Genomic DNA, 22,043 nt, shown 5'->3' on the forward strand with positions numbered 1-22,043 from the left:
TCCTTTAGAGCACTTTATGATATGAACAATGGATCCCATGCAGTGCTATGTAACAACTGTAATGCATCCTCTGCAGCATATATAACATGTGCAAAGAATACTTTACAGCACTTCAAGGCATTCATAGTGTATCCTGTGTAGCGCTGCATGGTTATGTGCAAAAATTTTCTCCACCACGCCTATCATGAATCATTCATGCTCTTTTACATTGCATGGCTTACACATTGCACATGCCATGCTGCAGTTTAAAGGATGCAATGTATACTTACCTATAGTCCCAAGAAAGATCATGACCTATCTGTTAACCAAGAAAGAAACAGCATGATATGGCTTCATAGACTAACTTACAGATAAACAATTTACAAAGATGTATGAATTCTACTCAGAATGTATTTATTTCTTATTCTTTCTCATATTTAACTTCCAGCTCTACCTTAACACATATATTCTTCTGCCTACACTAAGCTGAATACTATATCCGCAAAAGTTACAGTTTAAAATACTCATCGAGGTTATCTTTGTTTTGAACTGCAGCTGTTTCTGAAACACTCTTCTAACCAGTATTTATTACTAAGTTATTGCATTTTGGATTGTACTGAGGATCTTAATGGAACTGTTACCTTAACATGTCTGCTGGAGTGTATTGTCTCTTGCTGTAATAGCTGACATATTTACCTTTGTGTGGGTTCCTAATTATGCATGACCCCTCTGTGCCTTTGTTTATTTATTTTATGCTGGATCCGCAGTACCGCCAGTGTAAAGTCAGACTGTCAGTGTCTTCACACTATACCTCAGACTTGTGAGATTTGAATACTAAACATACAAAATAAACATAGTCATCCATTATACTGAACTACACATTACTGAAATGCAGTCTTGATGTGGTTCATTCAAGTTCACTTCTTTGTTACAATTTTATTTTATTGTAATTGAATGGATATTTTTTGTTCACTTATATTGCTAACTTGTGGAGCAGAGTGTATTTCCCTGAGATCATCAGGCACTGGGTCAGTGAATTAATCTTTTCCCCAGTGTCCGCAGTCTAAATCATCTAGGAGTTGGTAGAATTAAAGCACAGGGAATGTGACGGTATGGGCTGGCAGACCTGCATCTCTGCAAAAAGAATGTTTTTGTTAGGTTGGCTAGGATTTACTGTATTTGTAGGGCTTGAGGGAACCTTTTACTTTCTATGGTTTCAGAGTAGCTGTTTTGATTCTCAGTGCAGAATGATAGTGATGAATCAGTACAGATCCCAAATGGATAGCAAGCACTGCTAAGCATGTTTAAATAATATGAAAGTTATTTACCAATATGTTGTATTTCATTGATTGTGCTGTAACACTACTTTGTTGAAGTTTATGGTTCTGCTAAAATCTATGTGCTTTACCCTTAAACTACATGCTTTCAGCTTTTTTTAAATGGCAATCTGCAAGGAAAATGTTCCATTATGTATTCTCACCAAAAGATGCAGGAATAAAGCATAGCTTGTGAAACTAAGAACTGAAACAGCACAGGAGCATTTTCACTGCAGTGCCACATTAGGTAATTAGGTTCTGCTATAAATTCATGAAACCAAACAGCTCCAGCTTAGCTACACCATATCAAGAGAACGTGGACAAGTTACTCACGTATAAGAAAACTGGAAGCAAATTAATATGACCCAGAAGTTGTCATATAATGCTGTGGCATTATATTGTTATAACCAACGTGCATGGTCCCAAAAATGTGCAATGTAGAGCCATACAGTCTAAAACATCTCATCCTCATCAGTGGGATATTGAAATCCTTATTAAAATACATTGGGCTAAAAAGGTGCTTTTAGTACTTCAGAAAATTAAGTTTTTCCACTGAGAAATTGTATGTAAATGCATAGTTGGTCAAAAACACATATTGATCATGGGAAATTAAATTCCTTTGTCAGCCTCAGAGCTGATTATAGAAGTAACGGTGGTACAAGTGGGTAGCTGCGTGCATTGTATAGGGGGACTTGCCCCAGTAGTTTTCCTACAGTCAAATTGTGCATCTTTCAAATATACACAGAATTCAACCAAAACATCAGTACACAAATCTATATATACTATTCCATGAAAAAAAAGCTCTTCTGTTATTCCCAAGGGACAACATTTTTCTAATTTAAATTCAACTACCTAAATAATGTCTATCAAATTATGATGCTAATAAACTCATTGAATAATATATCAGGCTTTTTCCATTTCTGTTAACGGGTCCAAAATGTCCTGAGTTAAATTTATAGACCACCAGTTTGCTTTGCAGTCTAAATCATAGGCCCCCAGCATTTTTTCATTCTTTTCCGCAGAACCATAGAGTCTTTGCCATAGTTTATAGGGCCAAAGACTCTTCCTTCATGTCCAAGGGACAGAGACAATTTAATTTGGGTCTATAATGTCAAATATTTCAGCTCATAGAATCAAAAACTACCTATTCACATCTATATGAATTTTTAAAATTAGTGAGATGATAAGCTCCTTTACTGGAGCCAAACACATTTTCACTTCACACATAAAAAAAAAATGTTCAGTCAAATAAGTAAAAGCATGAGACACTAATAGGAATATGAGACTACGGGCTTTCAAATTAAGTCACCAGCAGCATTTTCCTACAATATGTTGATTTAAAATTAGTCATGACTCCTTATTCCATTCTATGTATTGAAAAATGTACTGTTGCTATTCATTTTAATACCTGCACTTGTTACTAAATTCATTTTTCTTTATTTCATTTCCAATCAGGTTCATAACCTTATCATCCTGAATATGATGGAGATCTCAGTTTGTTTCCTGCTGTTTGTTCTAACTGTAGAAACTCCACACGTCATTGGTCAGGTTCAACAAAGTCAAGGTAATAACGTATTTACAATTATTCTTTATTCTGTATTCATAACTTGAGTATTAAGACTATACCACAGTGGAGAGTCACAATTTTCAATATCAGGAAACCCCCTGGCAGACTTTGTGTGCTCTGTAGTGAAAAAAAAACAATTGATATTCAATAACGTTTGGAAATGTGCTATGTTCTATAGAAGAGTTATGAAACACATCTAGCTGAAATGTTTCTAAATTGTCATATGCTGCAGATCTGTCCATTTGTATGAACATATGCACTTTAAAAGCTATTCAGTCAGTTAGGTTTAATTAACCACTGTGTTTTGTTATATGGCATATAAAAGAAATGCTTGCTCAGAATTATTCTTGTCCTGTAAGACAGGGGTCTCGGACCATTAGAGATGTAGATTTTATAACTCATTTTTCAAATAGGAATGATTTAGAAATGCATAGTAACAGTCAGGCATCTGACTAAACAATAGAAATTCCATTACATAGTTTCATAGTTTCATAGTTTCATAGTAGTGTACTAGGCTATCTGCCCGGGGGCATTTATAAGCCTAGCCAACAGTGATGTGGCTTCCACCACCCCGTATTATATAGTTGCACCTCTCTAGTAGTGACAAATGTGGGACCCCATTATTTAGTAAACTATACCTCTGTCTAGTAGTGACACTGAGGTGACTCCCGGGGTAAACTTGCGATCTCCCATCCATGCATCGAGATTTTTCTTGAACAGTGCCAATGAAGGGCTCTGTCTCACATGAACTGGGATTTTGTTCCAGAGTATGGGTAACCTCTGTGTTATGAATCTATCCCTCCAGCATGTCCTATTCATATTTGTGCAGAGGTTGAAATCTTTAGCTCGCGTGGTTCTGGTGGATTTGGATTTTTGAGATGGAGCATGTCCATCAGTTCTTGGTTGGACATGGCCCTATATGTTAGGCACAAATCACCTCTGAGCAGGCGGTATGCTACTGAATAGAGCTGGAGTTTCTTTAATCTAGCTGGATAAGGCACATGTTTGAGACCTATGATCCTCTTGGTGAGGTACTTCTGGGGTCTTTCCAGTTGTTGCATGTGCCGGGTGAGATACATCCCAAATGGAGCATTATATTCAATCATGGGCCTGACAAGGGAGGAATATAGAGGTACAATGACCTCCTTTGATCTGGATGAGAATCCCTTCATGATGAGATGGGCAAGGTAGAATGTCTTTCTGACCACTTTGGCAACATGGTTGTCAAAGGAGAGGTCACTATCGACTTGAGTCCCCAGGTCTCTGATTACTTCTTCCGTATTCAGTGGGTTATTGTCTACGTGATAATTTGTGGGTACTTTGTTTTTTCCAAAGGGGATGACTATAAATTTTTTGCGTTACGTTTGAGGCCATGATTCCGGCACCAGTTGTCCGTTTCAGTGAGACCTTTCTGTAGGATGTGTGTGTCAGCAGGTGAATCAACTATGGCACCCAGTTTGCAGTCATCTGCAAACTTTGTCAGCCATAATCCTCCCATATTTGCTTTCACATCTGAGAAGTAAATGCCGAATAAGAGTGGTCCCAAGACTGAGCCCTGTGGGACACCACTCGTGACTGGTTTTGAGTCTGACATGGCTCCAGCAATTTTGACCTTATGGGTTCTGTTTTTTAGCCAGTTTGCTACCCATCTTGTGACATATGGATTTACATTTAGGCTGCTGAGCTTGTCTATGATGCCAGAGTGTGGTATCGTGTCAAAGGCTTTAGCCAAGTCCAAGTAGGCAGTGTGGACAGCCTTGCCCTCGTCGATGGCACTAGTGACTGTCTCGAAGAAGTCAACCAGGTTTAACAGGCAGGATCTGCCTTTTACAAAACCGAACTGGGTGGGATCAAGGGTCTGCAGATCCCCAATGTTGCCATTTATGAGTTCCATGATGATTCTTTCCATAGCCTTGCAGACCAGGCTGGTCAGACTTATGGGGTGGTAGTTACCAGGGTCAGTAGAATTTCCCCCTTTGTGGAGTGGGACCACTGTTGCTGTGCGCCAGTGTTCAGGTACATATCCTGTAGTGAGGCTAAGATTGAATAGCGTTCTTAGGTGCGGGTTTAGTTCATCTTGAAGTTCACGTAACACGCAACCGGGGATACCATCGGGTCCCATAGATGCTGTGTTTTTTGCTTTGTTGAGTGCTGATTTCACCTGTATGTCCGTGATGACAGGTAGGTTACATTCAGCAGGGATAATTACTTCATCTTTAGGGGGTGAGGGAGGGGAGAAATTTGCACTGAACCTATCTGCCAGAATATTGGCAATGTCGGTAGGGTCAGTGAATTTTTTGTCGTTGTGTACTAACTCAGAGCATATCTGAGAATTTCCTCCCAAGGTTCTGACATAATTGAAGAAGGCCTTGTGATTGTCTTTGGTATCCTTGGCAATCTTTTTCTCAAAGTTTGCTTTAGATGTTTTTATGAGAGAACATAGTTTTTTACTTGTGCTGATCAGGGAAGCCTTTTCCTTATGGGATTTGGCTTTGTCCTGCAGTAGCTTCCTTCTTTTGTTGTACAGTTTGTTTATAGCCGGGGTCCACCAAACCGGGCGTTTTCCTATGGTGGAGAGGGTCTTGGTTTTAGTTGGGATTGCTTGATCCATGCATTCTTGGAGATGTCCGTAGAAGGCTTTTGTGAAGGATTCAGCATTTTGGGATGTGGTTTCCATTAACCCAGTAGGCTTAAAGGATATCATTTCTGACTTAAGGAGCGCAAAGTCAGCTTTTGAAAAGTTTTTCACTGTAGTCTTTTGTTCTGGGGGTGGGGTGGGATATGTACATCCAACGTGATCAGTTTATGATCAGATCTTACTAGTGAGGGGTTTATATCTGGTGCGGAGCATTTGGACCCCATGTTTGTGATAATCAGGTCAAGTATATTATCTCTCCTCGTAGGAGAAGTGACCAGTTGCTCCATAGCATTTGAGTTAATGAATTCCAGGAATCTTTGGGCTAGGGTGTTAGGGCTAGAATAGTGGGCCCAGTCTATGTTGGGGTAGTTGAAGTCACCCAATATGATGGTGTTTGGTGTGACATTCATATCCTCCAGTGTTTTCAGGAATGCTTGATGGGATTCCTGGGATTGGGAGGGTGTTCTATAACATGCGACCAGTTGTATGGCCGTTTTGCCTATGGTGAGTAAAACTTGTATGGTTTCTGATGCTTCATGGGTAGCCACCAATCGAGAGGTGTAGGTGTCCTTTATGAAAATGGACACTCCCCTCCTTTGTGGTTCGGCCTGGAACTTGAGGCGAAAGCATGATATGAGGTATAGCCTGGTAGCGCTGGAGTGCTCTCAGGAGCCTTGAACCAGGTTTCAGTTACTGCACAGACATCAATGTTCTCCATACTGAGAAGTGCTTCGAGTGCCTGCATCTTGAGATTTAGACTTCTGGCGTTGAGCAGCATTACCCTTAATTTTTTCCATTTTTGTTTTTATGGAGGTTGATTTGTCTTTCGAGCATTGCCTAAAAAAGGCACTATGGGGGTGGCAAGAGCCTTGGCCAGTATCTGGAAGCCCAGTGGTGACAGGTGCAAGCCATCCCTTGCGAAGCAACGTGGCCTGTCCAGCATGTCATCCCAGGCTGACAGACATTGGATCCCCCTAGAATGACACCAGTGATTAAGCCAATTGTTAAAACTGATCATTTTGTCTTTGTACTGAGGCATCATTCTTGGTGAAGGCAGGATGCTGCTCAGGGTCAGGGTCATACCAGTCTGGGCTACATAATCGGAGAGCTCCTCAATGTCTCTTTTCATGTAGTCCAGGGAGGTACGTCTCAGGTCATTCACACCAGCATGGTAACAGCATTATGGCATAGATTGCATCATTTATACATACGTTTAAATCTTAATCAGTGTCTTTGCAATGACAAAACTGACTAATAAGAACAGAACTCATTGCAGAGATTTTTCTTCAACACTAAAGTATATTTTCATAGCAATATGTGCAAACACTTAGGTCTGTTGTCAATGATCTCGGCCAAGTATGTGATGGGTAGAGTGCACGGCTGAAGACCGTTGTTATTACTTGTATGATGGCATGCTGCAGAGTGTTAAGGCTGTATGTATGCTCTTGTGTATGTATGCCTACATTTGATGCACTTAGTTTTCTCTTGGATATTAGCTTATTCTGCTTGGGTCACCCTTGGAAAAAAGAAAGTGTGCAATAGTCACATTCACAGCTAAAAAACAAAAATATTTGGAAAAAGAAAATATAAATGCAGCCTGCACTTCAAATGGCTTTGCCATTTCAAAATATGCCCACTATAGGAACATGTTCTCAGCATGATGTTTACACAAACCACTCCACTTAAAATGAGCCAATGTTGTCCCAAGGGATGCTTTTATACTGTGACTGAAAATGACTCTTTGTGTTAGAATAATGCAACACAAGTGCCATAGCTTTTAAAGTGGCACTTTAAAATGCATACTTTGTTAGCTTTCAGTACAAATTATTTAATGAATGTTTGGCTGTAACTCTGCCATTTTTCAGTATTTGGGGATCAGTATTTCCAACATACCACTTGTGGAGTAACATTCAAAGAAAGGCAGATCCTCTCCCCTCCAGGGGTGGGGTGGGGGATGGTAGACCTCCCCTCCACAATCTTTGTACAATTCTTTTAAACCACCCTTTAAGATGAACTCTGCAATGGCAGGGTTATTGCTGTTGGGGACAAGGCACTAAGATGAATACTCAGATTGTTTAAACAAATATTGATAACTGCCAAACGTACGATCCCCAGTTTAATCAGATAAACAGTCATTTGCTGTTTTGCTAGTGTTTAGTATTTTAGGCCAAGACTTTAGGTTTGTTATTGCTATGGCTTTTAATATAGTGATAGTTCTACAACATGGGCACATCTGTGCACATTTATTTTGCTGGGTGTGCTTTCTGTGTAGTTATGCACCTGTTACTTCTGTTGTTTGATACATTTATGCCTTTATATTATTAGAATGTGTGTAACTAGACCCTACACGACAAACTGACAATGAATCCAACCCATAGGAGCAGGCAACCTTTCACTGCTACATTTTCAAAAAATTATACATAGTTGAATAAAATACAGCAGGTTTAATACAAACTTCATGGTGGCATAAATACAGAAAGCAGCTTGATGAATAATGTATGAATAATGACTTAAGGCTTTGTAAAGAAGTACTTTGGTGTAACAAAGGAACTAATCTGAAGTTATATTAAAAAAAAAAACAAGTTATGTTAAAAGGAAAATACTTTAACTGCAGCATTATCACCAGCTAGTATGTTGGGGAGAGATGTTGTGGTCTTTCCATTTGTACCACTCTCCCAGATATTAATAAAGATCATGAGGTAATTGGCCTCAGCATGCATACTGCTGTTTCAGGTTATAAGTAATATCTGCTATACCCAAATAGGTTTCCAACTGTACAGCTAAGAGCAGAATTATAACCACACACCCACTTCTCTTTCTTAGCCAGATGCTTTACAGTTCTTGCTATCCAACCAATAGTGACACACACACACACACACACACACACACACACACACACACACACACACACACACACACACACACACATGCACACATATAGTGATAATACATTTCACTGTCACAAACCATGGTAATACACAGAACAATGTCTTGCACTCAGGACACAATTACTGTGCACTCTTAAAATGAGTCAGCCATGCTGTTAACTAACAGTAGCTATAGCTAAGCAGTCTTTCTCTTCAAAAACATTAATGCCAACAGTTAAAACCAATAACACTTATAAACATTTATAAATACCCCGCAAGTACAGTTTATAATTTAAATAATATAAGCACTTCCACAAAGAAATCTTCAGCAAAAACATTTGAACAAGAAAATAGAATTAGAAAAACACTAACCATCAGTTAGGTGGTTGTAATACCACATGTGACTATAATCCTTGTAACTTTAAGATGCAAATAACTCACAGGCAAGTATCGACATATGATCGTTGAGGCTTAATGCATGTCACCTGCAATCATCTGATTGAACTTAGAGGAGTCACATTAATTTGAGGAAGTTCCACAGGGGTGTCCTGAACTGAAGCGACTGAGAAATATTTTAGTGCAGTCCTTTTAGACAATCCTCCCTTTGTGTTAGGTAAGAAAGGACTGCAACATCTTATTTCCTGTTGGGTTATAGTTTTACATCTAAATTACTTCAGAAGAAGAGTTGCTTACATAACCGGAAAGTTCTAATCCCAGCTAAGATAAAATAGCTTTTGGCAGGAGGTAGTCCAAGGACCTCAAAGCTCTGCTTAGGTGTATGTGAAAGAGTTTCTCTTTCATAACTTTAATGCATTTCTGTAGAAGGGAAAAACAGTTGTATATTGTGGAGAGCTTCTCAAATTTCACATCTTTACTGTGTCCACACTAAAAATGCATTTTTATACAGGTTTTCACATTTTCTGGATTTTACAGAAAAAAATTGCTGGCTTTATACACTTTCCACATTTTGCCTCATTGCTGCATTTTCATTGAAAAACTGGTTGCATTTTGTATAGCCCTTAACAGACATAAACTCAGAAAATATGTTCATATGTAATGTATCTGTAATGGGTTAAGGTTATTAAAATGTACTGTTGTAGTAAAAAACAAGCTAGTTATATTAAGAAACAAATGATATGGACTGATTTCTGTACATAAACTATTTTAAGGCAGTAGTAATTGCATACAGGAGTTATTTATGCAATGTGTTTTTGCATATTTGTGACTTATACAAGCAAACAGGTAACAGTTTGAGTTTGTGTCCTATGCCCTTGCCAGTTTGGGTCACATAGTCATGTGTTGATATGCAGCGGGGATGCTGGGATGGAAGCACCCCTTATTGCTGATGCACATACCGTTAATCATTTAACTACATGTTCAATGCTCACACTGCTTGCTTTATTTTCCTAGTCTCCACCAGGGAAGCAAGGCTTGGATTTGTGCCTAGCACATCATCAGTTTACCCCCCCCCCCAAAAAAAAAAAAAAGATGAATAGGCTTATACCTCATCATACCTTTCTCCTCTTACATTTGCTAATTCTGCTCCTGGACTGATATCCAAACCTGTGTAATTTAGGATATAGTGAGGACTTTGTCCCTCTAAAATATGGAGATGGCTGTTTCATTTCTCTGGTATGTAAACAAAACTAGATGTGACTTGATTGTCAGTTTCTGAAAGATGTGTATCTCTGTGAGTCTGTCTGGTATCTGAATAGTATTACGTCTAAACTGAGTGTTTCTGAAAGACATCAGAAAATTATTTAATCAGAAAAAGATAAATAGTGTTGCAGATTCTGTGTCCCTGATTAAGGAAATTTAAAATAAATTAAAAGGAATAAAGAAATTGATGCAAGACCTGGGCATTAAAGGAGTAGCACACACTGAGCAATAAGCACAGGAGAGATATTAGAGAGGGTGTCTGGATATAAAAGAACTGTTTTACTGAGGGAGCTTTGAGGTGGTAGGGGACTTGAGGTATGCAGTTTGATGGAGAACTTCATGATAGAATGTGGGAGATGAAGATGGTAATGGACTAGCTAGTATGGTGCGAACGTGAGAGTGAGACTGGAGAAAGGTAGAGAAGAAGAGGTAGGGAGAGAAAAGCATGGGTCAGAAAGACATGGGTAGAGGATGTGTTAGGAATACAGGTCAGTGAGGTGGCAGAGAGTAAGGTGAATGGTCAATGAGGTGGCAGAGAGTAAGATGAATGGTCAGTGAAGTGGCAGAGAGTAAGGAGAATGGTTATTGAGGTGGCAGAGAGTAAGATGAATGGTCAGTGAGGTGGAACGGAGTAAGATGAATGGTTATTGAGGTGGCAGAGAGTAAGGTGAATGGTCAGTGAGGTGGCAGAGAGTAAGGAGAATGGTTAGTGAGGTAGCAGAGAGTAAGATGAATGGTCGGTGAGGTGGCACGGAGTAAAATGAATGGTTAGTGAGGTGGCAGAGAGTAAGGTGAGTGGTCAGTGAGGTGGCAGAGAGTAAGGTGAGTGGTCTGTGAGGTGGCACGGAGTAAGGTGAATGGTCAGTGAGGTGGCACGGAGCAAGGTGAATGATCAGTGAGGTGGCAGAGAGTAAGGACAATGGTCAGTGAGGTGACAGAGAGTAAGGTGAATGGTTAGTGAGATGGCAGAGAGTAAAATGAATGGTCGGTAAGGTGGCACAGAGTAAGGTGAATGGTCAGTGAGGTGGCAGAGAGTAAGATGAATGATCAGTGAGGTGGCAGAGAGTACGGTGAATGGTCAGTGAGGTGGCAGACAGTAAGACAAATGGTCAGTGAGGTGGCAGAGAGTAAGGTGAATGATCAGTGAGGTGAATGGTCAGTGAAGTGGCAGAGAGTAAGGAGAATGGTCAGTGAGGTGGCACGGAGTAAGGTGAATGGTCAGTGAGGGGGCATGGAGTAAGGTGAATGATCAGTGAGGTGAATGGTCAGTGAGGTGGCATGGAGTAAGGTGAATGATCAGTGAGGTGACACGGAGTAAGGTGAATGGTCAGTGAGGTGGCAGAGAGTAAGGAGAACGGTCAGTGAGGTGGCAGAGAGTAAGGTGAATGGTCAGTGAGGTGGCAGAGAGTAAGGAGAATGGTCAGTGAGGTGGCAGAGAGTAAGATGAATGGTCAGTGAGGTGGAACAGAGTAAGGAGAATGGTCTGTGAGGTGGCAGAGAGTAAGGAGAATGGACAGACTATTCCTTAATAGGATGTACTTTGCTTTAGTATAGTTCCTGTTACCTTGCTTAGTAGGGTTTGCAGGTTTGATTTTTATTTCTAAGAAGACAGCTTTGTGGTCTAACTTCACCAATGAGGACTTCTCACAGGAGGACAGGGAGCAACACTCTCCCATGTTGCTGAGTACTAGGTCCAATATGTTTGATCCTGTGGTAGAAGAGCGCTCTTTCTGGTCTAGAGGGTTCGTGTTGATAAAGTCTAGAAAACTTTGCGCCTGTGAGTTAGAGGCTGTGTATGTTCCCTAGTCTATAAAAGGGTAGTTAAAGTCTCCCATGAATAGGGTATTTGGTTGCATGGTGAATGCTTCTAGTAGGTCTAGGTCAGAGCTGTGAGCTTTGTGTGTCATAATGGGTGACCTGTAGCTGACCAGTACATGGTAAGGAACCTTGTCTATGGAGACTTGGACGTGGATGACCTCCAGGGCATCATCCTGTTTAAACAACTTAGAGTTGTATTGCTGATGACCTTTATCTTTAGCCACTGTCCGTCATCTGAACTTCCTGCTTGACTCAAATAAAGGTCATCCTTGTAAGAATTTACAATCCCTGCATCAGAAGTTAAACTAATAATTTAGACATCCGTGCTTTTATTAGATAAACCACCCCATTTCTCAGAATTGCTTTCATGCATTGAACTGACATCATTACTGGAATGCCTTTCCTAACAACAAAGATCAGAGGACATTTCACAGAGAATTACAGTGAGGTGGAACATCACACAATGAAAAATAACAAAAAAGGGAAAAAAATAACTGTAAATCATAAAACAATTATGATAAAACCACATAAGGAGACATTACAACAATAAACCAGCCATGAAGGTAAGAATAGCGACAAATCACTAAGTTTTTGTGTTAACATTTTTGCAACCGGCACTTTAAAATGTAAAAAACAATGATTAACTTATATGTTGGGATTTTGCTGCTTAACTATGGCCAGAAATCCCTTTAATTAACTGTCCAGAAATCCTTTTAATTAACCAGTCATAGAAGCTGAACCATTTAAGCAAACACCAACACAATCTTTCCATTCAAGTCTTTTTTCCTTGAGGAGGTTATGTTTATTTTAAAATTCTCTTCTCCTGTTTTGTGACCGTGAATTTATCTACAAAACAAAAATGATCTGCTCTGCAAATGCTACCAGCATATCTGACCTAGGACATTCCCTTTACTATCAATTTAATAATCCAGTTGTAAAGTGAAATTTTAAAGAATCAGATGACATATTGTCAACGGGGCAACCTATTGTACTATCAGACTGCTTAACTTTTCCAATGTCTTTGACATCAGCTTTACCTGTTATAATTCTTACATTTTCCTAACAGCAGGGCATAATTAGGTTTTCAGGTGTTGTGGGTGCAGTATTAATGTTACAGTACCCACCACTGTTTGTGCTTGCTTTACCATCTGGTTTTCATAAGTGTAAAAAAAAAAAATTCTCTTTATTAGGTAACAAAGAATGTCTAATTGCCTCTATCAAGATGTCTCTTTCATTTATGTAGCATCATGGCCTGATTTGATAGTGTTGCTCCACATACAAGACGTAATGCTGATGAGGATGTTGAATTTTCCATGCAGAAGTATCTGATCATTTTGTGATCTTATTTACAGTGTAGGCAGCTTTCTTCTCTTCAAGTTCTTTTTCACGAGTATCGAGGGATGATGATGTGGATGAAGTTTACCCCCCCCCCCATAATTATTCATTTTGGCAACACAAATGGTTGAAATCAGTAAAGCATACTTCAAACACAAATACCTGTGACCACAGTACTTTAAATACCTTTAATTAGCAATTACAGAAATGCCCAAGATAAGACGTATTATGCACATTCCCAGCCCTTTTTTTCATGTATTATTTCCTTTTGTCAGAAAAAAAACAGAGTTAATTTTTTCAGGGTGTTTTGTGAGCTTTGGACTATAAGCAAATTACACAGAGTGACAATATATACAGGCGGCATCTGTCAGGCTTATAGTTGTATACAGGACAAGTTTATTAGCAGTTCATCAAATTAGATATGTTATGCCACTAGCTGTTTGGTGATAGGTAATTAAGATTGTATATAGCTGTATCACAGTGGTAGAAACATCCTTGACCTGGTCATTACTAACATGGGCGACCATTGCTCTACACCAGTAATCAACTCCTCCCTGGTCAAATCTGACCACAAGCTAATCACCATGGATATCCACATCCCACCCTCACCCCCCCAAAGGAAACCACAGTAAACAACTTCTACAAAGCCAATTTTGGGCTTCTAAGAACAGAGGTGGCTAACTTCACGACACCCATGCAAATGGAAAATAGGTGCATGACTGCTGAATCATACACTAATGCACTGTATAAGCACATATACAAGTGCATAGAATGGGCCATACCAAACAGAACCAAGACGCTCTCCTCCAAAAAAGGAAGCCAATCTGGTGGTCCCCACCATAAGCAAACTATAAAACAGAAGGAAAAAACTGTTGCAGAAAAGGGTGAATTCCCACGACTGGAAAAACTCCCTTGTTAGCCTCAGCAAAAAACTGAGATCCATCATCAAATCCTCTAAAGCTAGCTACGAAAACAAAATTGCTGCAGATTCTAAAGACAACCACAAGGCATTCTATAGTTATGTAAAGAATCTACATGGCAATACTCAGATCTGCTCTGAGTTACAGCACAATGGCAATACATATACAGAGCCAATTGATATTGCCAACATATTGGCTGACAGGTTCAGTGCGAACTTTACCCCCCTTTCATCCCCTAAAGGGCCTATTACAATACCGGAGGAATGCCAAGTCCCTATTATCACAGCTATGCAGGTAAAAATACGCACTGTCCAAAGTCAAGAATACAGCTTCCATGGGACCTGATAATATCCGTGGCTGTGTTCTACATGAATTACAAAGTGAACTGGCACAACACCTGAGTACCCTGTTCAATCACAGCCTCATTTCAGGCTTTGTTCCTACCGAATGTCTCACTGCTATAGTCATCCCACTCCACAAAGGGGGAGTGACTACAGACCCTGGGAACTACCACCCCATTAGTCTGACAAGTCTGATATGTAAGGCTAATGGAGTGCATCATCATGGACCTTATAAATAAGGACATAGGGAATCTCCAAACACTGGACCCCACGCAGTTTGGGTTTGTGATAGGCAGATCATGCCTGCTCAACCTGATTGACTTCTTCGAGTCTGTCACGAGAGCTGTGGATGAGGGCAAGGTAGTTCACACAGCCTACCTAGAGCTTGCCAAGGCTTTCAACACCATCCCTCACTCAGGAATCATAGATAGACTCACTAAACTAGGGGGTCTATATTATAATATCGAAATTTATAAAGTTCGAATGTTATAATATCGAACCAGTTTTGTCAAACACTGAAAACTTAAAATCCTAACACAAAGGGACTCTGACTGACCAAGTTCGCAGATGATTGCAAACTGAGAGCCATTATTGATTCTCCAACTGATGTAGACATTCTACAACAAGGCCTCACTGACACCAGTGACTAATGCCAGAACCATGGCCTTAAGCTCAATGCCAAAAAGTTCATTGTCATTCCCTTTGGGAAAAATTCGGTGCCCATAGACAACCACATAGGCAGTAGTCCACTAAACACCGAAGGTGTGATAAGAAACCTGGGGACACAGATTGACAGTAACCTCTCCTTTGACAACCACAGAAGTCAGAAAGTCCTTGTATGTGGCGCATCTCATTACAAAAGGTTTCTCATCCAGGAAGAAAGAGGTCATAATCCCTCTCTACTCGTCCCTCATTAGACCTATTATAGAATGCAACACCCCATTTGGTATGTGCCTCACTAAACACCTACAACAACTGGAAAGGCCACAAAAATACCCCACTAAGAGGATCTTAGGCCTTAGACATATGCCCTATATGGGCAGATTCAGAAAACTCCAGCTATAATCTGTCTCTTATCGTCTACTTGGAGGCGATCTCTGCTTGACTTACAAAGCCATGTCTGACCCAGTGTTGCCAGATATGCTACACCTAAAGAAATCCCAATCCCTCCGTGCCACACACTCCGGGGACTTAAACCTCATTACCACAATAAACAGAACATGCTGTAGGGACAAGTTCCTAACCCAGAGACTTCCCATACTCTGGAACAAATTTCCCATTCACGTCAAGCAGAGCACTTCACTGGCCCTCTTTAAGAGAAATCTCGATGAGTGGATGGGCAGTAGGAATTTCACCCCAGGGATCACTTCAGTGGCCTTGCTTGAAAAGGGCACTGGGAACTAACGTTGGGTGACATGATGCCAGGGAATTCTTGGGCTAGGCTTATATAGGCCCCAAGGCCATTAGCCTAGTACACACCTATGAACCTGTGTCACAGGGGTAGGTAACATTGTGTATAGCTGTGTCACGGTGGTAGGTAACATTCTGTATAGCTGTGTCATGGTGGTAGGTAACATTGTGTATTGCTGTATCATAGTGGTAGGTAACATTTTATCTGATATTGTTAATCCTCGTTCATTTCTTACTCGTGGGGTTATCGGTTCCGACCTCGGAACTGAGCCAGCCATCTTCCAAGCTCGTGACAGCCACAAACTCTCGAGCTAAACTCTTACCCACAATTCCCCTCTCCCTGTTACTCCAGATTTCGTTTGCCACGTCGCCATTCAGTCGTGTCAAGTCACTTCTCTTGAGCTAAGTAAACTTCTTTGATAATACATTATTGTATTGCAGTTATTCTCTGTTCTAAATAGTTATCTCTTACCTTAATTGTTTTTTTCTAGCCCTTCTTTCTTCTTACATTGAGGTAACTCCTTTACCATCGTTGGTAAAATCTTTCCTGCTTTACTTTCGGGTATTTCTCGTACCATTGTAGGTACCTTCTTCCTTTCTTTTCTTTCTTCCTCCTATCATGGCAGAGAAAAAAGGTGGTCCGGGATTTAAAAGATGTGTGGATTGTCGGCATAAATTGCCTATTTTGGATGCACATGCATTATGTGTTTACTGTTTGGGTGTACCTCACTTGACTGTTGACCCGCCTTGTGGGATTTGTGCTAATTTTTCTAACAGGACTTTGGTGAAAAGGAAAAATAAACTAATTTTAAAGGGACTACTTGAATCTTCCTTTTCAGAGGCTATTTCTGGGTCAGAGGCTTCAACCCCTCCTAGTTCCCATAAGAAAAGAGATGAACACAAGAAGGCCAAGTCTCTTCTGTCATCTTCTGCTGGGGACAACCAGGAATCGAGACCTAAGAAGGCCAAACTTTTTAGTTCAGATTTGACTTCCTCGGCCCCGAGGCTTTTGGCGCCTAGATCTTCAGCACCAAAGCTTTCGGCACTGAGTTTTGTGCCCTATATCTCATTGGAACCGAGGGGCCCCACGGTTCAGACTACCTTACTGGCACCGACCTTTTCCTCGATGCAGATCTTTTTGGCATTGATGACTGTTCCGATGTCCACTCCTGCTTTGACTCCAACTATTGTCATGGCACCAACTATTCTCTTGATACCAACCACCTCATTTTCCACACAGACTCTTTCGGCACCTACCATAGTGCCAACTACCACTTCGGCACTGGCCTCATCGTTGCAGACCTTATCTTTGGCACTGAGACACCAGTAGTACAAGCCTTAATGGCTCCATTGTTTTCGGTGCAGTCGCCTATTTTAGCACCGTCCAAAGACCCCTTTGTGGGCATCGAGTTTCCTGCACCCAAGGATAGACCTGACTCCCCTTCAGCTATGTCTATGAGATCCACTAGAAGCCTCTCGGAACAAGATGTGGTGCGCCTTGTGGATCAATTGATTTTGGCAAGAGGTATCCAACCCTCCAGGAATGACTCTTCCTTTGGAGGTGATCACCCTTCTCCAAGGCCTCCTACTTATTCTCCTCCTTCATTGCCTTTGAAGCCCCCTGCTGTAGCACAGACTTCCCTCACTGTGGCTCCTTTCATGGACCTCAGTAAGGAGTCACAGTTGCCTTTGTGGCAGGAGACACTTGTCACTCCAGTCACTGCTCTGGATGCTAGCTGTGACGTATGTACCCCTGTATTTCACAGCCATCCAGGGACTCTGAGTCGACGGGCTGATTTGCTTGAGCTGGGTGTGACTTCCTCGGGTGGACCAGCCTTTCAAATCATGGGGAAGGCTCTTGCGTCTGTTGGCAATCCTCTGCTATCAGTGCCCCTGTCCTCCTCTGGACCACAATTTACACAAGACACCTCTGGCGGACACCGGATACAAGGGCCTCAGGACACACTCCCACTGGAGGCCCCCTTTGCGCTGTCTTCTCCAGATTCTCCCCCTGAGGAAGTCCATTGCAAGAGTTCATGTAAGAGGAAGCATGTGGAGTCCCCAGAAGAGTCCCTCACGGAAGACACAGACTTTGATGATGGAAAAGGGTCCCCTCAGTCACCCTCTGAAGTATCCTTTGGATATATCCTCAAAATTCTTAAGCAGAGAGGTGATTGGTGGCCCTCTAACCCAACCTCTGAAGAGTCTGTGATCCTGCAGGCCTTTAGTGCCCAGCCCCCTACCTCTTGTGTTACTCCACCTGCCGATGACCTTGTCCGGCTCATCGTGCAGCATGCATGGAAGGCTCCTGATGCTGTTGATGCCATTCCCCGCAGGCCAGTTAAAATCCTGTCCCCTCCAGATAGTGAGACTCACTGGTCCAAAGGTCTTCCTGTAGATGCCTTGGTGGTGGCGGCCGCAACAAAGAAGGATCTGGCAGAAGAAAGCCAGACTGTCCACCCACCCAACAAAGAGTCCCAGGCACTGGACAGATTAGGGAAACATACCTTTGCATTAGTGACCTTTGCTGTCATGTCCCTGAATTAGAAGGCACATTTTACCAGGCTTCAAAGAGACTTAATTTCTAAGCTCTCTGAAACCTTGGCCGGAGCTGTATCTGATGAGGTCTGGGACAAAGTGGCCTTACAGTTAGCTACCCTTGAATTGATTTCTAACTCCTCCATGCATCTGATTTCTCACACATCAGAAGGAGCAGCTAGAGCAGCGGGTGCAGGCATAGTCATGAGACGGCATGCCTGGATGCGCTTGTGTGATTTTGCGGAACCTTTCAAGGCTTCCTTTCTGAATGCTCCCATTGAAGCCTCTTTGTTGTTTGGACCCAAGGTTAAAGACACACTGGCTAGGTGTGAACAGGACGGTAAGACCCTTTCTGCCATGGGTGTCCGCTATTCTTCCCCTCAACAGGCTTTCTCCAGACACCAGAATAGTGGGAAGATGTGGCACAAAAAGTCTCAGGGTTCTTTCCATGACACACGAGCCGTGTTTTCCCCTAGAGGCAGAGGTGGAAACTCATATGGAAGACACCCCTTTTGGGACAGAGAAGGTCCACGTAACCAGGTTTCCAGAGATTTTTTCTCTGGCCAGTCCTACCAGCGCTCTTGAAGAGTGGCCCAACTGCTTTCCTCTGGAAGCGGTTAGGGTCGTTTCTCTTTGTACCCTTCTGCCTGGCTAACCATTACCACCGATTCTTGGGTATGAGAGATAATAACCAGAGCTCATCATATTCCCTTTGATCTTTGTCCCACCCCACTAAGGAGCTTACCCAACATTTCACCCAGTCAAAGGGTAGAAGCAGCATTAGAGATTTCAAAGCTGCTAAGAAAAAGAGTCATCCAAATAGTCCCACCAGACCAGACCAGATAGGATCTGGATTCTACTCAAGATTATTTTTAGTGCCAAAAAAGACCGGGGACTGGAGACCAATTTTGGATCTCAGTGTGCTAAACAAATTCGTAGAATTACAGAAATTCCAGATTGTCACAATACAGTCTATCCTCCCCTTATTGGAGGCAGGTGATTGGATGTGCTCTATAGATCTTCAAGATGCGTACTACCACATAAAGGTGGACAGACCATCGAGAAGATTCCTTCACTTCTGTGCAAGAACCAGTCATTACCAGTTCTGAGTACCGCCCTTCGGACTCTCTACAGCCCCCAGAGTGTTCACCAAGTGCATGACAGTTATCACAGCTCACCTGCAACTGCAAAGATTCTGGGTGTTTCCATACCTAGATGACTGGCTCATCACTGCTCCCACCAGACATCTATTGGAAAAAGCCTTGGCATATTCTCTTCACACCACAGAAAGTTTAGGCATAACTATAAACTGGCAAAAATCCAACCTATCCCCATCCCAATCCATAGAATTCATTGGGGTCCTGTTGGATAGGAAGAACTGCATGGCATCGATTCCAGAGCACAGAATCTTAAGGATAAAACAACTCATACCCATCCTCTCAAGGGAAAGATCGACAGCACATTCTGTTCTCCATCTCGTTGGGTTCTAGGGCAGCTTCCATCACAATTGTCCCCCTTGCGAAGTTTCACATGAGGCTTTTACAATGGTTACTACTCACCCAGTGGTACCCTTTTCAGTTTCTTCTCTCATCTCAGATTCGGGTGACTCAGAGATGCAAACAAGACTTAATTTGGTGGATGTTGCAGAACCCGTCACAATGGTCTGACCCCTTCACACCCCAACAGCTCAAAGCCACAGTGACCACGGATGCCTCCCTGATGGGGTGGGGAGGGCTTTTTCAGGGGAAGACAGTCCAAGGCATGTGGTTGGACCTAGAGGCTCATCTGCATATAAATGTCCTAGAACTGAGGGTGGTGCTTCTAGCGTTGCAAGCATTTCATACCTTCCTTCCATCAGGGACTATTGCGATACAATCGGACAACATGGCTGTAGTCTGGTACATCAACAAACAAGGTGGAACCAAATCCTACCCACTTTGTCAGGAGGCCATGAGGATATGGCAATGGGCGATGGCTACCAACCTCTTTCTTTTAGCAATGCACATTCCCAGGAGTCCCAGCGTGATAGCAGACAGATTGAGCAGGTCCATTCTGCAACCACATGAATGGTTTCTGAATCCTTTTATAGTGACAGAGATTTTCAACCACTGGGGTTTCCCTTGCTGTGACCTTTTTCCATCCCCAACCAACTACAAGTGCAGCAATTACTTCACCCTGATTCCCCCTTGGGGATAGTCACCCAGGGATGCTCTAGTCCACGATTGGCCCTTGGGTCTGCTTTATGCCTTCCCCCCCTCTTCCTCTCATTCCCCAGTTCCTGAAGAAAGCCCACCGGTTGAAGAGCAAGATAATCCTCATTGCGCCATATTGGCCTCGGCTAATTTGGTTCCCCTTCTTATGGCCTCACCTACTAGATAAACCATGGATTCTTGGTCTAACTCCGGATTTGATCTCCCATCCACAGAACCTGATTCACCCCAACCTGAACAGCCTGAAGCTCACAGCTTGGCTCCTCCACTTCCAGTGATTGCCAGGCAGACTGATCTACCATTTGGCTGAAGGAAAAAGAGATAGACCCTTTTTCAGCACCAGTGCCGGTAGTACTGGAGTACCTGTCCAGTTTATTCCAATCCGGCCTATCTGCTTCTACCTTTTGAGTTCATCTGGCCGCTATATCTAATTTTCACAATGGTGTCCATGACTCTTCTCTTATATCACACAAATTATGCAAGACTTTTCTAAAAGGCGTAAATCATTTGAAACCCCCTTTTAGAGAACCTAGCCAGCCATGGGATCTGTCTTTAGTCCTGCAAGCGTTGACTATGGCTCCCTTTGAACCAGCTTTTTCATGCGACCTCAAGTTTCTTTCTTGGAAAACTTTGTTCTTGGTCGCCATTACTTCTGCCAAACATATCTCTGAACTTCAAGCTCTATGCATCAAACAGAGTTACTTAATCTTTCATAAAGATCGAGTGTCATTGTGAACTAATCCTTCCATCCTGCCAAAAGTGATCTCTGAAATGTCCATTAACCAATCCATTGAATTGCCAGTTTTCTTTCCCAATCATTCAAACAGAGGAGAGTATTGCCTACACACCCTTGACATTCACAGGCAACTTAATTTCTGTCTAGACAGAACTAAGGCTTCTTGCAAATCAGATCAGCTGTTCCTGGCCTATTCTGGTCCTAGACTTGGATGTGCTGTTTCTAAGGTCACATTGGCTAAATGGTTAAAAGACTGTGTAACATTTATTTGCAAAACTCACAATATCCCTCTGACTACAGCTGTTAGGGCTCATTCCACTACGTCGGTCACAACTTCTACTGCCTTTCATGCTAGAGCTTCTTTACCTGACATTTGTGCAGCTGCAACTTGGGCTAGACCCCATACCTTCATCGGCCATTACAAATTGGATTTGGCCTCCAGAGGAAGAGCATCCTTTGGTTCAGTGCTGCTCAGGAATGTCCTTCCATGAGAGCCTTCCAGGAATAAAGGTAGCTGGGGACTCTGTCTCAGGTGTAAGGAATGAACGAGGATTAACAATATCAGATAAAGAAGTTATGTCATACCATAACATTCCATCTGTATTGTTGATCCTCGTTCAGTCATTACGTCCCTCCCTCCTTCCCCCTCCTGAAGCTTATAGTGGATCTCATCATCCAGTTCCATTAGGTTCTTTGACCAGAGATAGCC

General features: G+C 42.0%; 1 protein-coding gene across 4 annotated transcripts in view; it reads left to right on the forward strand.

The window, feature by feature from the left end:
- The window catches only part of LOC122817233 (collagen alpha-1(XIV) chain-like), a 950,064-nt gene that overhangs the window by 62,972 nt on the left and 865,049 nt on the right, over nucleotides 1-22,043 (forward strand). For all 4 annotated transcript variants that reach the window (XM_044090454.1, XM_044090451.1, XM_044090453.1 and 1 more), the window contains exon 2: nucleotides 2,751-2,859. In XM_044090454.1, the coding sequence (XP_043946389.1) occupies nucleotides 2,775-2,859 (85 nt within the window). In that variant the 5' untranslated portion in view covers nucleotides 2,751-2,774. The remainder of the gene's footprint in view (nucleotides 1-2,750; nucleotides 2,860-22,043) is intronic.

The sequence above is a fragment of the Protopterus annectens genome, chromosome 12.part0 (genome assembly GCF_019279795.1).
Source record: "Protopterus annectens isolate FY-2018-M chromosome 12.part0, PAN1.0, whole genome shotgun sequence".
NCBI lineage: Eukaryota > Metazoa > Chordata > Ceratodontiformes > Protopteridae > Protopterus > Protopterus annectens.